Genomic DNA, 13,680 nt, shown 5'->3' with positions numbered 1-13,680 from the left:
ATTTCTTTGTCTGGATTGGCAATAATTCCTCCATATTCCTCAGTATTAAAGTATGGCAAATTATATGTGACAAATTAGAGGGGAAAAAGTCCATAATTTACTCCAGATGGATAAAGTTTATGTGAGCTAGTTAAAGTTTATTATGCTTTATATATAAATGTATAAACTATATATAATGTGTATATAAATAATAATAATTACACATATTCAGAAAGACCAAATAGGGTTTTGTTAACTAGGAATTCTCTGTAGCTTCTCTGTTTTGAAAACTGCTATTGGAATTATTCCTACAGAGAGTCTTCAACCTTTCCCTCCATTCCTAAAATACCCCTCCCAATTTAGAACCTTGCAGGACTTGCTTTTTTGCCCCATTATATCTATGCAAAACCCCACTCTAGCAAGTAAAGCCATCTTCTCTTTTCCTTTTACTTGGAGTTGAACATTTTCCATAAAGCTTCTAAGAGTCAACCTGAAGTGCTTTGCACATTGACTAGCTGGCCTCTTTTTATCCTCTACCTCCATTCCCCCAAAAAACAATTAATAAATTATGTCAGTGAATCTATAGTCAATAAGGTAGTGGTTCCCAACATTTGAGTATACTTTAACATCAAAAATATCTTATTTCTCCCTGATGTTTTAGAGAACATAAATAATGAATTCAGCAAAATGTATAAGTGAATTTAAATTTAGTTGTCTCAACAGTATCATATACATGCTAAACGGCTGTACATGTTTTGAGAATTATTACCTATTCAGTCTGCTACTGCGGTATCTCACATAACATGAGCCCCATGAATAATACAAAATTTTTAGTACCACATTAAAAGAGTAGAAACAAACAGATGAAATTAACTTTAATAATATATTTAGTCTAATATATCCAAAACAATTTCAACCTGTAGTCAATATAAAAATGACAAAGATACGTTACATTCTTTTTCCATATAAAGTCTGAAAACTAGTGTGCATTTTATAGCTACAGCACATGTCCATTCAGATGCCACAATTCAAATGCTTAATAGTTTCATGTAGCTAGTGTCTACTATATTGGACAGTGAAGACAGAGACTTTGCTTAGTACTTTGGTAGTTTCTTTAACATTAACAGTAACTCTTTGGCCTGTGGGGATCTGCTATTCACAAGTGAGAATGTATGCTATATATCATCCTAACTATTTGCTTGTTAAAATATAAAATTGAAATATCCATTTTTTTTTTGCAAGGGCACTTTAAAATCAGTTATACCTTCAGAATGTTGAGGACTTAAGAATATTCAAAAGTCAGATATTTAGTTTCATTTATATCTTGCATAATGAAGTGCTGAGCATGAGTGTTTCTGTTCTGTATTCTCTGAGATGGAAAAGGATGTTTGTTAAGCTTATATCTGTGTGTTATACCGAGAACAATTCACAACATCAGGCTAACCAAGTTACAGAAAATTGTCTAGTTCCTCATTGCAAAGATGTCAGAAAAAACAAATTTTTCAAAAAGTATTTTACTTATTACTGTATTATTTAATTGGGGAAGGCAGGTAATTACATTTATTTGTTTTTAGAGGAGGTACTGGGGATTGAACCCAGGACCTCATGCATGCTAAGCATGCACTGTACCACTTGAGCTATATCCCCCCCTTGAATTTTTAAGCTTTGGCTGAAAACTACTTAGCTTCTTGGAATGAAGGTCAACAGTTATGGTTTTAAGTAATTGGTTTTTCCATTCAACTCAAAAAAACAATTATTGATTATTCTGTTTAATGTGCTGAACTAAACTCTGGAGTAGACCCAGATAAACAAGAAGCATGCTTATCCTCAAGGTGCCTTCTAATTAATAGGAGGAAGTAGATGGAATGGCCTCTATCCAGGATGATCTCCCTACTTTCCTTAGCCATCACTGACTTAACATTTTGGATATTCCTCCAGAAAGCCTTCATTAACCCAGCTAATTTGGCTTGGAAAGTTGCCCTCTTTCTAGAAGATTGTACTTTCCTTATAATAGCACTTACACACTGCTGTAATTGCCTGGTTAATTGTTACATGGAGTGTAAGCTCCAGAAGAGTAGGAACCATGTTTATTTTGTTCTCTTTTGTAACCCAGCACCTGACACAGGTTGGTACTCAGTGTTTGTTGAATGAATGAATTGAAAATTCAGAACTATCTGTACAATCTAGACCCCTGGAATTAAACCAACAAAATAAAATTTAACAAGGATTATCAGTCAGTCATGCATTTAGGTTTAAAAAATGTTATATACATACCAGATAATGATCTGATATTCATTCAACAAATAATTTTTAAGCCCATAATATCAAGCACTTCTCTAGGCACTGATGATACATCACTATGAACAAGAGCATAAAATCCAGGCTCTCATGGAGCTAATATTCTAATAAATGGAGATAGTCAATAAAGTAAACATAATAAACAAGACATCAATTTTATAGATAAGCATTGTGAAGAAAATAAGGAGTGATACGATCTGGTGGGAGGGCTGTGTTACTTTGGGTCAGATAGGATGAGAAAGAGACATAGGTCTGGTTAAATACAAGCACAATATAAACAGACCATCATGAAGGCTGGGACATTAGAAAAATTGGATCCAGATCAAGGAAGACTGAAATTCCTTGTACTCTACTATTCAGACCCAATGTGGAACATTATACAGAGTATAGGACATCATACTTTAAAAGGAAATGTTGATGAAGTCTAGAGGTCAGAGGAATGTGAACTCATTAGCTCTTATACCCTTCACCCCATTCTACCAATTCTTTTCCTCCTATGTTTGCTGTCAGTATCCACCTACTCAGAAACCTAGACCTGAATCTCCTGGACTCAGACTTGCCTCACCAACCGTATCCCAACTGATCACAACGTTCTAAATAATCCTCAGATGAATTTCTTTTTTTTTTTTTTCCAGATGAATTTCTTAAATCTGGGCCCCCTCTCCACACACAGAAAGCACCTCAGTGCCAGTCTCCCAGCCTCCAGTCTTTGTATTCCATATTGTTATTAGAGTTCTTTGTAAAGTATAACTTTGGTCTTACGTAAGGTGATCATATTGTTTATCATCTGAGCTGGGCACTTGAGCAAAAGAAGGCTCCATTAATTATGCTAGGGGGGAAAGGTATAAATTGGGACTTCCCCAACAAATTGGGACATATAGTCACACAAATTATGTAGTCCCCTGCTTAAAAATCAGTAAATTTCCACTGCCCATAGGAAAAGCCAAATTCCGAAAGTAAACATTTGAGGCCCCTGTCTTCCTGCTTCTACCCCACATTATGCCATGACCTCCAGCCACATGATCTTCTCTTAGCTCCAGTGCATCCTGTTCTCAGAGAGACCTGGAGCCATATTGCTGGTTTTGACTCCCAGCTCCCCTGAGTAGTTGTGTAACATTGAGCATTACTTAACCCCTCTATCTCAGTTCCTTCTGTAAAATGGAAATAATATGAAGATTAAATGGGATGATACATGGAAAGGAAACCTTTAGCACAGTACCAAGAATATAACAATAAATGTTAGCTGTTATCTCTGTAGGTCATATTCCCACAATTTTACAGATTAAAAAAAAACCTTATAGATGTGAAGTTGCCCAAGGTTACATAACTGATGAAACACGTTTTTCCACTGTATCGCAATTCTCCCAGACCTGAGGGCAGGGAGCATCTCTGCAGACTCCCCACCTCCAAATACGTATGTGGCACCTAGTGCTCAAAGAATGTTTCATGAGATCAGATGGTCAAAGATTTGGAAAGACACATGGAAGGAGAATGTGAAATCTGGAAAAAAAGAAAGGAGAGTGGACTTAAAATATTCTTGGAGGGGGGCATAGCTCAGTGGTAGAGCGCATGTTTAGCATCCTGGGTTCAATCCCCAGTACCTCTATTTAAAAAAAAGGAAAAGAAAATGGAAAAGGAAACAAAATATTCTTGGGAGCTTTGTGGAAGAGGGAGGGACTCAGAGTAGTTCTGGAAGAAATAACTGAACCCACGGACTGAGATGACGGGGCTAATATTCCTGATTAGTATAATATCTTTACTATAACATCTCCGATATAGGTATTACAGACTTCGATTCCCCAGTCACTGCCCTTGAGATAGGCCTGGCGCCAAGATGAGACTGGACGACCTCTGGACCTCAAAGCCGTCTGGGTACCTGGCCAGGGAGGTTGTGGTGGGGAATCTGCAGGCATGTCAGTGACTCCCTTGGCCCTGCCGGAGCCCTTCGGCTCCACGCAGTCATCACCAGGCGCCGCCAACCACGCCCCAGGCCTCGCCTTCCCCGCGGGCCAGGAGGGAAGGAAGTCTTGCCCCGAGGCTAAGCTAGCCGACCTACGCAGGCGGAGGAAACCCCGCCGGGCCGGAAGCTCCCAGGACTGCTTCCGGGTCGGGGGGGGAAGGAGCCACCATGGAGCCTCGCGGGGTGGCGGGGCTGACGGAACCTTGGGCCGGCGTCTGAGGCGGGAGGGGCGCAGTGCCGCCGGGGACCCGCAGGCCGGTCCCGCGGTCGCAGCCATGTCGGTACTGGGCGAGTACGAGCGACACTGCGATTCCCTCAACTCGGACTTTGGGAGCGAGTCCGGGGGTGGCGGGGACTCGGGCCCGGGGCCCAGCGCCGGTCCAGGGCCGCGAGCCGGCGGCGGCGTAGCGGAGCAGGAGGAGCTGCACTACATCCCCATCCGCGTTCTGGGCCGCGGCGCCTTCGGGGAGGCCACGCTGTACCGCCGCACAGAGGTAGCGGCCCCCGGCTCCGGCCACCCCGCCCCTCCTGCGCGGCCTGATTCTCCTCGCGCCTCATCCTCAGTTAGTGTTAGGGCGCCCGCAGGGTATCCATCTGGGGTCTCCACCACTCGTCCAACTCTGCTACCCTAGGAGTTCGTTAGCTCACTGGTTGTACTAATGGGTGGTTTTCTGTTTAACCTGGCGGACTGAGCGAGTCATTGAACCTTCTCCGAGCCTTAGTTGCCCCGTCTGTAAATTGTAGTTAGTGGTAACTACATATCTTATAAGTAATCTCTTATTTTCTAAGGTTATTTTGAGAATCGAACGAAGGTACTTTGCAAACTATAAATTAAAGCGGTATACGAATGTAAGGTATTGTCAAAACTTCCTTCCTCTCATGCTGTGCAGCTCTCCAAGGTCAGAGTGGAGAGGAGGGGATAACTTCAAAATTCCTACATCCGTGGCAACCACTGACTGCCGGATCTTTTAAGTTCAGTTATGAACACTCAGTTGGAGATTTTTCTTGAAGATCATTTGGAAGGTTTTCGTGTGTTGGTTTCTTCATCAGTGTTTAACCAGCAGCGTTTATGCGTGGGAAGTACTTTTTTTGGTATATTCTAAGCCGTTAGTTCTTAACTTTAGGAGGGTAAGTGCTCCTTTGAGAATCTAATGTAAACCTATCTCTCCCCAATCCACTATTGCATATATACACATCCTTTGAAGAGATTCATGGATTACTGACCCCCAAGTTCGCAATGTATACTAAAAAAAAAACCTGTAGTGGTGACTCTACTTCCAAAAGCTAACCATAAGCTTGGTTTGATCACAAAAAATTTAAAACTCTAGCTTTAGAATAGTTCAGCATCAATGAGGACTTGCTGGGGTTGCTGAAGATGATTCATCGATCAGTGATCCATCTGCAATTCTGGTGTGTGTTCCAAGCTAGCATACTTTTAAGACTAAAGGATGGAGGAGAGAGGTGGTTGTAAGATTAATGTATACTGTTACAGTTATTGCTAGTATTCTGTTTTCTTCTTTGTACTCAAAATATGAAACGGGGGACATGACCATTGGTATTCCTGTTTTGTAGTTATAGAAACTAAGTAATTTCAAGTGACTTGCCCATTTCAATTAGAAGCCAATCCTAAGTTAGAATGGAGTTTCACGTCTCCTTGTCCATCCCTTTCCATTATTATCACGTTGAACTTGATTACTGAGGTTGTTTTAAGTTAAACTTAATTACACCTTCCCAAAACTGCATAGTGTTATCCATAACACCAAGTGTTTATTACATCTGTGAATTTCCAAAGGTTTAATTAGAAGGAGCCCTCTCCCTCAAGAAGCTTATATTTCAGTGGGAAAACAGGTTAGCCTTGTTAGAAATGTTTAAGATGTATGTGAATATACATGAAAATGGACAAATATTTCAGTGTATGAGCTCTGAAAATTAAGGGAATGGTTGCATTAAATAAATGCACAGTAGAAGATTCATCAGTCTTCCCCTAAAGTTATAAAGTCCTGGCAGAGCCATTCCAAAGGATAGGGAGGGTTGTTTGGGTGGGGATGCTTCTGGGCTGGGGAGCAGTATCAGAAAAGAATTAGAAATACAAAAGGGAGTGGATACTGGGAGCTGCAGGTAAGTTTTAGAGGAAAACATGATAAAAGTGTCAGGAGAAACAGAATTGCAAAGTGGGACAGGGTGAGGGAAGTAATCTTAAAGCCCTTAGACCTGATTTATTATCCACAAAGGATGAATGAAATTACTAGAGAAATCTAAATTTATAAAATTAGAGGCTATTTTAATATTTCTGTTTTACAAGAAACTGGTCATCTGTAGATAACCACTCTCTAGTTCTCTATTTCTCCAGTAGTCTAACCCTACTACAGTCCTCATCTTGACTAGCAGTCTGTCATGTCCCTCAATAGAATCTTTGAGAGCTACCTCCAACCCATATTTTACTTGGAATTGACATTATGTAAATTAAGTATAGAAACAGTGTAACAGCACCTTAATGCCTTCCCCAGTCATGCAGTAAATTATGGTGCTTAATTGCATGCAGAACCTTTAAAGTCTTTTCATGTTTTGATTAAAGAGAAAAAAAAGGAGTCGGTCTCTGCCCATCTAGGAAGTTTTCTTTCTAGGTTTACAAGATCCGGGTGTGGATTCGTTCTCTGCCTTGTGAGAGGAAAGCACGATACCTCTGTTACTGTGTTGTAGGATGACTCATTGGTTGTGTGGAAGGAAGTTGATTTGACCCGATTGTCTGAGAAGGAACGTCGTGATGCCTTGAATGAGATCGTTATTCTGGCACTGCTGCAGCATGACAACATTATTGCGTACTACAATCACTTCATGGACAATACCACCCTGCTGATTGAGCTGGAATATTGTAATGGTAAGGTAGAGTTCAGTGGGACTTCCTCCAGCAAAACATTCTTATTCTTATATTTACCTTGAGAGGGAGAGAAAAAGAAGATACATATACAGTGATGTAAACAAAAAAGAAAAAAAAAAACTTTAAATGGATTTCTAGAGTTTAAGAGAAATAGTTCAGGCCCTGGAGAGTTTTGAAGTGATCTACAAAATAAGGGCAGGGATTTTCACCTACATACTCAAATTCTCTGTAATTATAATTCCATCTTTAAATTATTTGTTCAGTTGAATTTTATATTCATTTTTCAAGGTTTTTTTCTCATGAAATAATATTAGTTAGGCATTAGAGACATAGTGTGGTTTGGCACTGCCTGATAGAATATTTAATGAAATCTTACAGGTGATACTTCTTTATATTGACTTCAGCTAAAGTTGTCCTGTTGAGAAGTGGTCCAGAGAGCATACTAACTGAAAATGATACATAGCAAAGCATGGCCCTGTTTATCTGGTCCCTGATTTCTTTGGATCCTTTTGCTTATAAATAGCAGTGTAGCCTAGTTGTTAAGAAAATAGACCCTGAACCCATATCCCAAGCTCCACCACTCTAGCTCTGTAATCTTGCACAAGCAACTTAACTTCTCTGTGCCTCAGCTTCCTCATCTTATGTGAGTTCGCTGATAAGTAGTAGTTACCTCCTAGGGTTGTATTAAATGAATATGTAAAGGCCCTAGCATAGTACTTGATACGTAGCAAATTTTTGATAAATACTGTACTAGCTATTATTCTTATTACATGAGAGAACCCTCAAATCCTTTCTTGAGCTTCATGCTGAAGAGGTCCCAGCATATTCTTCACTTAAATCTCTAAGAGAAGGCTCCTAGACTTCTAAGTTCTTACTAGACTCTTGTGTGTCATGATTGTTCCTGGTTCTAATCAACCCGAACTGTATGAGACTATATTAGAGATTTTTGAAATAGCAAAGCCTGTTAACTTCCTTTGTGGTTAGGAGGAATTACAACAAATGGTACATTTATTGAAACTCCAAGTTACTAAATTGTGGGGGGAAAGAAGTTGTGAAACTTAGGACTACAGTATAAGTTACGGTTACAGGTAGAAAATAAAATGAACCATGATCATTTGCAGTCTGTATTACTTCATAATAAAAAGGAGAAGCAAATTTAGACTTACTCTGTAGAGAAGAGTAACTGGAGTAATGATTGAAAACAGTCTAAATTTCCCTAAATTTCGGGAAACCTTTTCAGTGTGAAGTGGAAAGAAAAAGAAGTTAGTGAGGATATGGTCCTGTATATATACACATTGTATATATACAACATTGCATCACGGATGTAACCCAGATGTTCTAGTAGTCACATTGAGAGAGTTGTTAAAATATTGCAGAGTCCTTTAAAAAAGAGTTCTGGAAAAGAAAATCATCTGATTTTGAAGACTTTAAGGTAATTTTGCTAATTAGGCCACTATAGAAATGGTCTTTACTCTCATCTTTTCTAAAAATGCCAGGCTTCCTGTTTTTGTATTAAGTTTCTTCTGTTAAGGAGGGGAGTCTTTGAAGATAGACTATTTCGGATATGGTCCTTGACACATGGGAAGAGTTTTGAACCGATGTATAGAGCCAAGAGGGAGAAGGGATTTCCTTTAGAGAGCAAGCAGAATCCTTTATTTCTTGTGTCACCTGTTAAAACCCTAGTAGCTTTGATCTCTATTAAGCATTCAGACATGTTTCTTGTTTAATTGCAGGAGGGAACCTGTATGACAAAATCCTTCGACAGAAGGACAAGTTGTTTGAGGAAGAGGTAATTCATATTTCTATGGAAGGAAGCTAGAATTGTTGTGATTCTTGCATTCTAGTTCTGTATTTACTCTTCCAACAATGAAGAGTGTTTTTTTCCTTTTGTTCAGACTCCTTCCAGACTCTGGTTGATATTCATGAGAAAGGAAACCTCTAACAAGGAAGCTGTCTATAGCTGCTTCCTAAACGGTTTACCTCCACATCATGATTCTCTATGGGCTTTCTTTCCCGGTTCTATTACTGCATACTCTGCATACTGGTATGCCCAGTTTTCTATACCTTTGCATTCTTCCTGGATTTTCTTCCACAAGTCTGCTTCACCATACTATATTTTATAACGACATTGGAACTATTTTATGATAATCTGCTTTTTTTTTTTTTTTTTTTTTTTTACCCCTACCACTTTGCCTACTCAACCTACAAGCAAGAAATGTCAAATCATGTTGAATCATAACCTCTGGTTGCAGCTTCCTTTGTTTTGTGTGTTCGAGTGTGTGTGTTTATTTAAATGGATTTTTTTGTTTGTTTCCAGTCCAAACCTAATTTATTTTTTCTCTGCAGATGGTGGTATGGTACCTGTTTCAGATTGTTTCAGCAGTGAGCTGTATCCATAAAGCTGGAATACTTCATAGGTAATGAGTGAAAGAATATGGGATGGATTCCTTTCCACCAATCCAGTCCCCACCTTGGGTACCTCCCATCAGCACTATTATTTTCTTGATTAAACAGGCAAGGCTTTTCCGTTGATATAATTTAGGAAGGAAAGAGTGAGTAATGAGGGGCGTTATCTTCACTTCCTGAAGTTAAATTGTGTTTATGATCGAGGAAGATTCTCCTCAATAGCTAAGTACTGCTCAGTCATTTCTTTAAGAAATATTTTAGAGCTGAGTTCATTAATTCATCAGTAAAGCCTAGAAGCCCCTATGAAAATGGTATTAGATTGGTTAGAATTCACAGCAAATGTTTTCTCTGAGCAATAGTAATTGGGAATTGTTTCTTAATTTTATAATTAGGTCTTTTAATTTAATTTAATAGCCTATTCATTTTGTACAATTGATAATGCAATTTTACCAGATCTCTAGGGCAGAAAACAGCTTTCTATTCATTTCTAGCTATAGGAGAGAACTATTTTAAGAACATTTCCATGTCATTATACCCTTCTTAAGTGAATCAGTGACCACTGCTAGAGATTAATGTTAATATACTAGTATTTCTTTTTTTTTTGGTTTGTTTGTCCAATTAACGTGTTTCTTAATAGCTGTTGAGTGGCTATCATTGTGTATTGTTGTTTTCTTTTCAAAAATTACAAAGAATATTGTTGTGGTTTTTTCATGTTTTTCAATAAAGGAAGCCAGAGTGTGAACCAGCACAGTTTATTTGTGTTACATATGATCAATTCATCTTTAGGGAAATAGCCTGTGATTTTATTTTGGTGATCTACAGAGCCTAATCATTTTGCTGCTAAGATGTGCAGACTCTTCTCATGTCTTAACAGATTTGAAACTTGACACCAACCCAGTGGTAAAGTTACCTTTATATCACTTGATTCAAGGCATAATGGTAATTAAAAAGGCAGTGCACTTTATAGGAATTATGATTACCTAGGGCACCTTTTTATTTTTTTTCTGTCTGACCCTCTCAACTTTTTTCCTAATGACTTCAGTAGTTTAGGGGACATGCTTATGTTGTGAATTCCTGGAAAGTGAAGTTAATTCTCTGCCTCCACTCCCTCAAGTCCCCTTTTCAATGTTAAAATGTTTGAGAAAGTGATGACCATTGTTTGGGATCCCACAACAGTCTGAGCAATGGTAACACACTCTTTTTAATTTTGTACTAATCCTGGACTGGAAGGAGGATGAGTTTAAAAAAAGTTGAGTATATGGGTTTAATGTACAGCATCTTTTTTTTCCCCAGAGATATAAAGACATTAAATATTTTTCTGACCAAAGCAAACCTGATAAAACTTGGAGATTATGGCCTAGCAAAGAAACTTAATTCTGAGTATTCCATGGCTGAGACGGTAAGTATGTGTTGCCCTTGACTTAATTTTTTTCTTTTCTTTCCTATACCATGAGCTATATTACCATACCCCCTAAATCTTGCACATTTTTCTTAATATTCTAGCAAGTTCTCCATACTTATAAAGCAAGTCTTCAGGAGTCTTTTTCCTGGGCTCACTAACAGGCATTTGCATGCTTGGGTGTTTTTTCAGAAGTCATTGCCCGCATTACAGCTCTGACTTCATTGCCCTTTTCCACACTAACTAGAGACTTTTCTGAAAGTAATAAAATGCTTTACTGTTTTTTCCAGCCTAAGATCTTTAGTAGATTTCACTTTATCCCTTATTTAATGTTTGAGTTTAGGATGTTGGACATCTCTTGTTTTGTTTCTTTTCAGTTTTTCTGGTTCATAAGCCCTATATTACAAATAAAGTCTGATGCTCAGAGAACAATCTGATCTTTAATATATACAGGCTGAACCACAGGGCTCCCTTCTCACCCAATCCTATGAAAGACCATTGGTAAAGAGTAGACATAAGTTGATATTTAAAGACTGTGATCTGATCCTTTAGGACTTATAAAACCCAATTATTACTCTTCTGGTTTCACAGTGCTCTGTCTTTAAAAGAACTTGGAAATGCAAGTTAATAAAATTAATTTTGTCCTGATGATGTTTTTTGGTAATATTGAGATCTGCCTGCAGGCAGTTTAGAGACATCCAAGGATACTGATAGTCAGGAGTGGGCATCTGCTTCAGGGACTCAGTCTGCTTATACGACGGTGCCATATTGACTTTCTGAGGAAGCAGTCATGTCCTTGCGTGGATTTTTCTCATTAAGTAATCTGATAAAACCAAGAGTTAATTTTTTTAGCTAGTTAAATGCAAAGAAGGAATGATATGAAAATGTATAATTGCCATGTAAGCCACCTGAAAGACTGCTTTGTTCATTTAAAGATGGCTGTCTGGGGTACTCATTGTCTCTCATCTTGGGAGAGGCATAACCTCCATTCAAGGACATTTCTTTTTCTTCCAAACATATTCTTGAACTCAGAGAACTCAGAAGATCTTTTTAAATTTGAAAGAAATTCATTAGCTGCGTTAATATTACAAATGTTGAACTGAGCCATTTATAGAGTTTTACTAACTGTACATTTCAGTTAGAACTTTTAAACCTTTTATTCAATTACTATCTCCCTACTGCCAGTTTTTTGGTTTTTCCCATAGGTGAACTTATACCAAATACGTTTTTATCTCTGAATTCCTCAGTATGCCTTGAATACCTAAAGCCTCTGTGATCCAGGAATCACAGAGCTGTCTGTCTCCCAGATTATCACAGGCCTTTACTATAGAGATTGTCCCTTTATAATTGGCCCAAGAGATTTGATGTGAATAAGATTTCTCCCCATAGTGACATCATCTCATAAAAACCATTTCGGGATATGCTAATGAATGTTTTATAATTGTTATCGATAGTTCCTAAGAAATTTAATTTGTTGTTGAAATATTAATATAGTTACCTCAAAAAAAAGGTTATTCTTTAATTGTTTTCTTTGTTGTTCAGCTTGTGGGAACTCCATATTACATGTCTCCAGAGCTCTGCCAAGGAGTAAAATACAATTTCAAGTCTGATATCTGGGCAGTTGGCTGTGTCATTTTTGAACTGCTTACACTAAAGAGAACATTTGATGCTACAGTAAGTTGATGGGTTATCCCTACATTGCCCTTGCAAATGGTATGACTTGGTTGAGAGAATCAACTTTGTGTATCCCTGAGCTTCTGATTTCTTGGCAGAAATCAGCTGTAGGTGAAAATAACAACCATTATTCAGGCACTGGCTTAGTAGTGTATTATTAAAATGCTATAGACCAGGTTTATCTCTAACTTGAATTCCCTATTGAAATAATCGTAATCAAGTAGTTTGAGCACAGTGCTTGAATTTGTTGACTGTAATTTGAAAACTGGCTCTAGGATTGACTATTAGATGGATGTTGCAGTTTAGATAAGCCATTTCATTTCTTATGCTTCAATTATATTGTTTTTTAAAAGCAAATTATATAATACTCGTTAAAGTGTTTTGATCTTTTTTATGAAAAATTATACACTGACTCTTACTAAAGATTGTTATTATTTTATAGACAACAAATCCCTTTAAGCTGTTTTCTTCTTAAGTAAAGCCCAATGTAAAGCAGTGCTACTCCACCTTTAATATGCATAGGAAATCACCTGGGCATCTTGTTAAAATGCAGACTCTGTTTTAGTATGTCTGGAGCTGGACCTGATATTCTGCATTTCTAACAAACTCCCAGATGGTGCTGATGCTCCTAGACTTGGAACACAATATGAGTAGCAAAAGTAGATTCACACCCAGTATCCTCTACAAACCAGGTGTGAGAACTTAGGCAAATCACTTCATCTCTTTGATCTTGTATTTTATTGTCTATAAGAAGGGAAAAAAATACATATTCCTCTTACAGAGATGCTCTGCTAATACATAAAATGTGTATAAAAATGCAAATGTAAGATAATGCAGCATGCATTGGCCTTGTATGAGACCTGTTTATTTCTCTAAGTCCTGAAGTTCATTCCAATCTATCATCTAATTCTCTTAAATAATATAGTAGAAGGAAAATGAGTTTTGTTGTCAGATAGACTGGTTGGAATTATGATTCCATTTTTTACTATCTGTGTAGACTTGGGCAATTCACTTTACCTATCTGAATAGGTAATAATAATAACCTTGTGTGGTGTTTGCAAGGGTTAAAAAACATTATGTATGCAA

At 38.0% G+C, this 13,680-nt stretch overlaps 1 protein-coding gene across 3 annotated transcripts in view; it reads left to right on the top strand.

Moving 5' to 3' along the window:
- Positions 1-4,371: 4,371 nt before the first annotated feature.
- The window catches only part of NEK9 (NIMA related kinase 9), a 34,222-nt gene continuing 24,913 nt past the window's right edge, over positions 4,372-13,680 (top strand). For all 3 annotated transcript variants that reach the window (XR_004320845.1, XR_004320844.1, XM_032482392.1), the window contains exons 1-6: positions 4,372-4,731; positions 6,938-7,115; positions 8,849-8,904; positions 9,462-9,532; positions 10,815-10,920; positions 12,463-12,594. Coding sequence is in view for 1 of the 3 variants with exons in the window: in XM_032482392.1 (XP_032338283.1) it covers positions 4,513-4,731; positions 6,938-7,115; positions 8,849-8,904; positions 9,462-9,532; positions 10,815-10,920; positions 12,463-12,594 (762 nt within the window). In the remaining 2 variants the exon portion in view is untranslated. The remainder of the gene's footprint in view (positions 4,732-6,937; positions 7,116-8,848; positions 8,905-9,461; positions 9,533-10,814; positions 10,921-12,462; positions 12,595-13,680) is intronic.

The sequence above is a fragment of the Camelus ferus genome, chromosome 6 (assembly GCF_009834535.1).
Source record: "Camelus ferus isolate YT-003-E chromosome 6, BCGSAC_Cfer_1.0, whole genome shotgun sequence".
Lineage (NCBI taxonomy): Eukaryota > Metazoa > Chordata > Mammalia > Artiodactyla > Camelidae > Camelus > Camelus ferus.
Note: the sequence above shows the minus strand (reverse complement) of the source record. Positions and strands in the feature narration are given on the sequence as shown.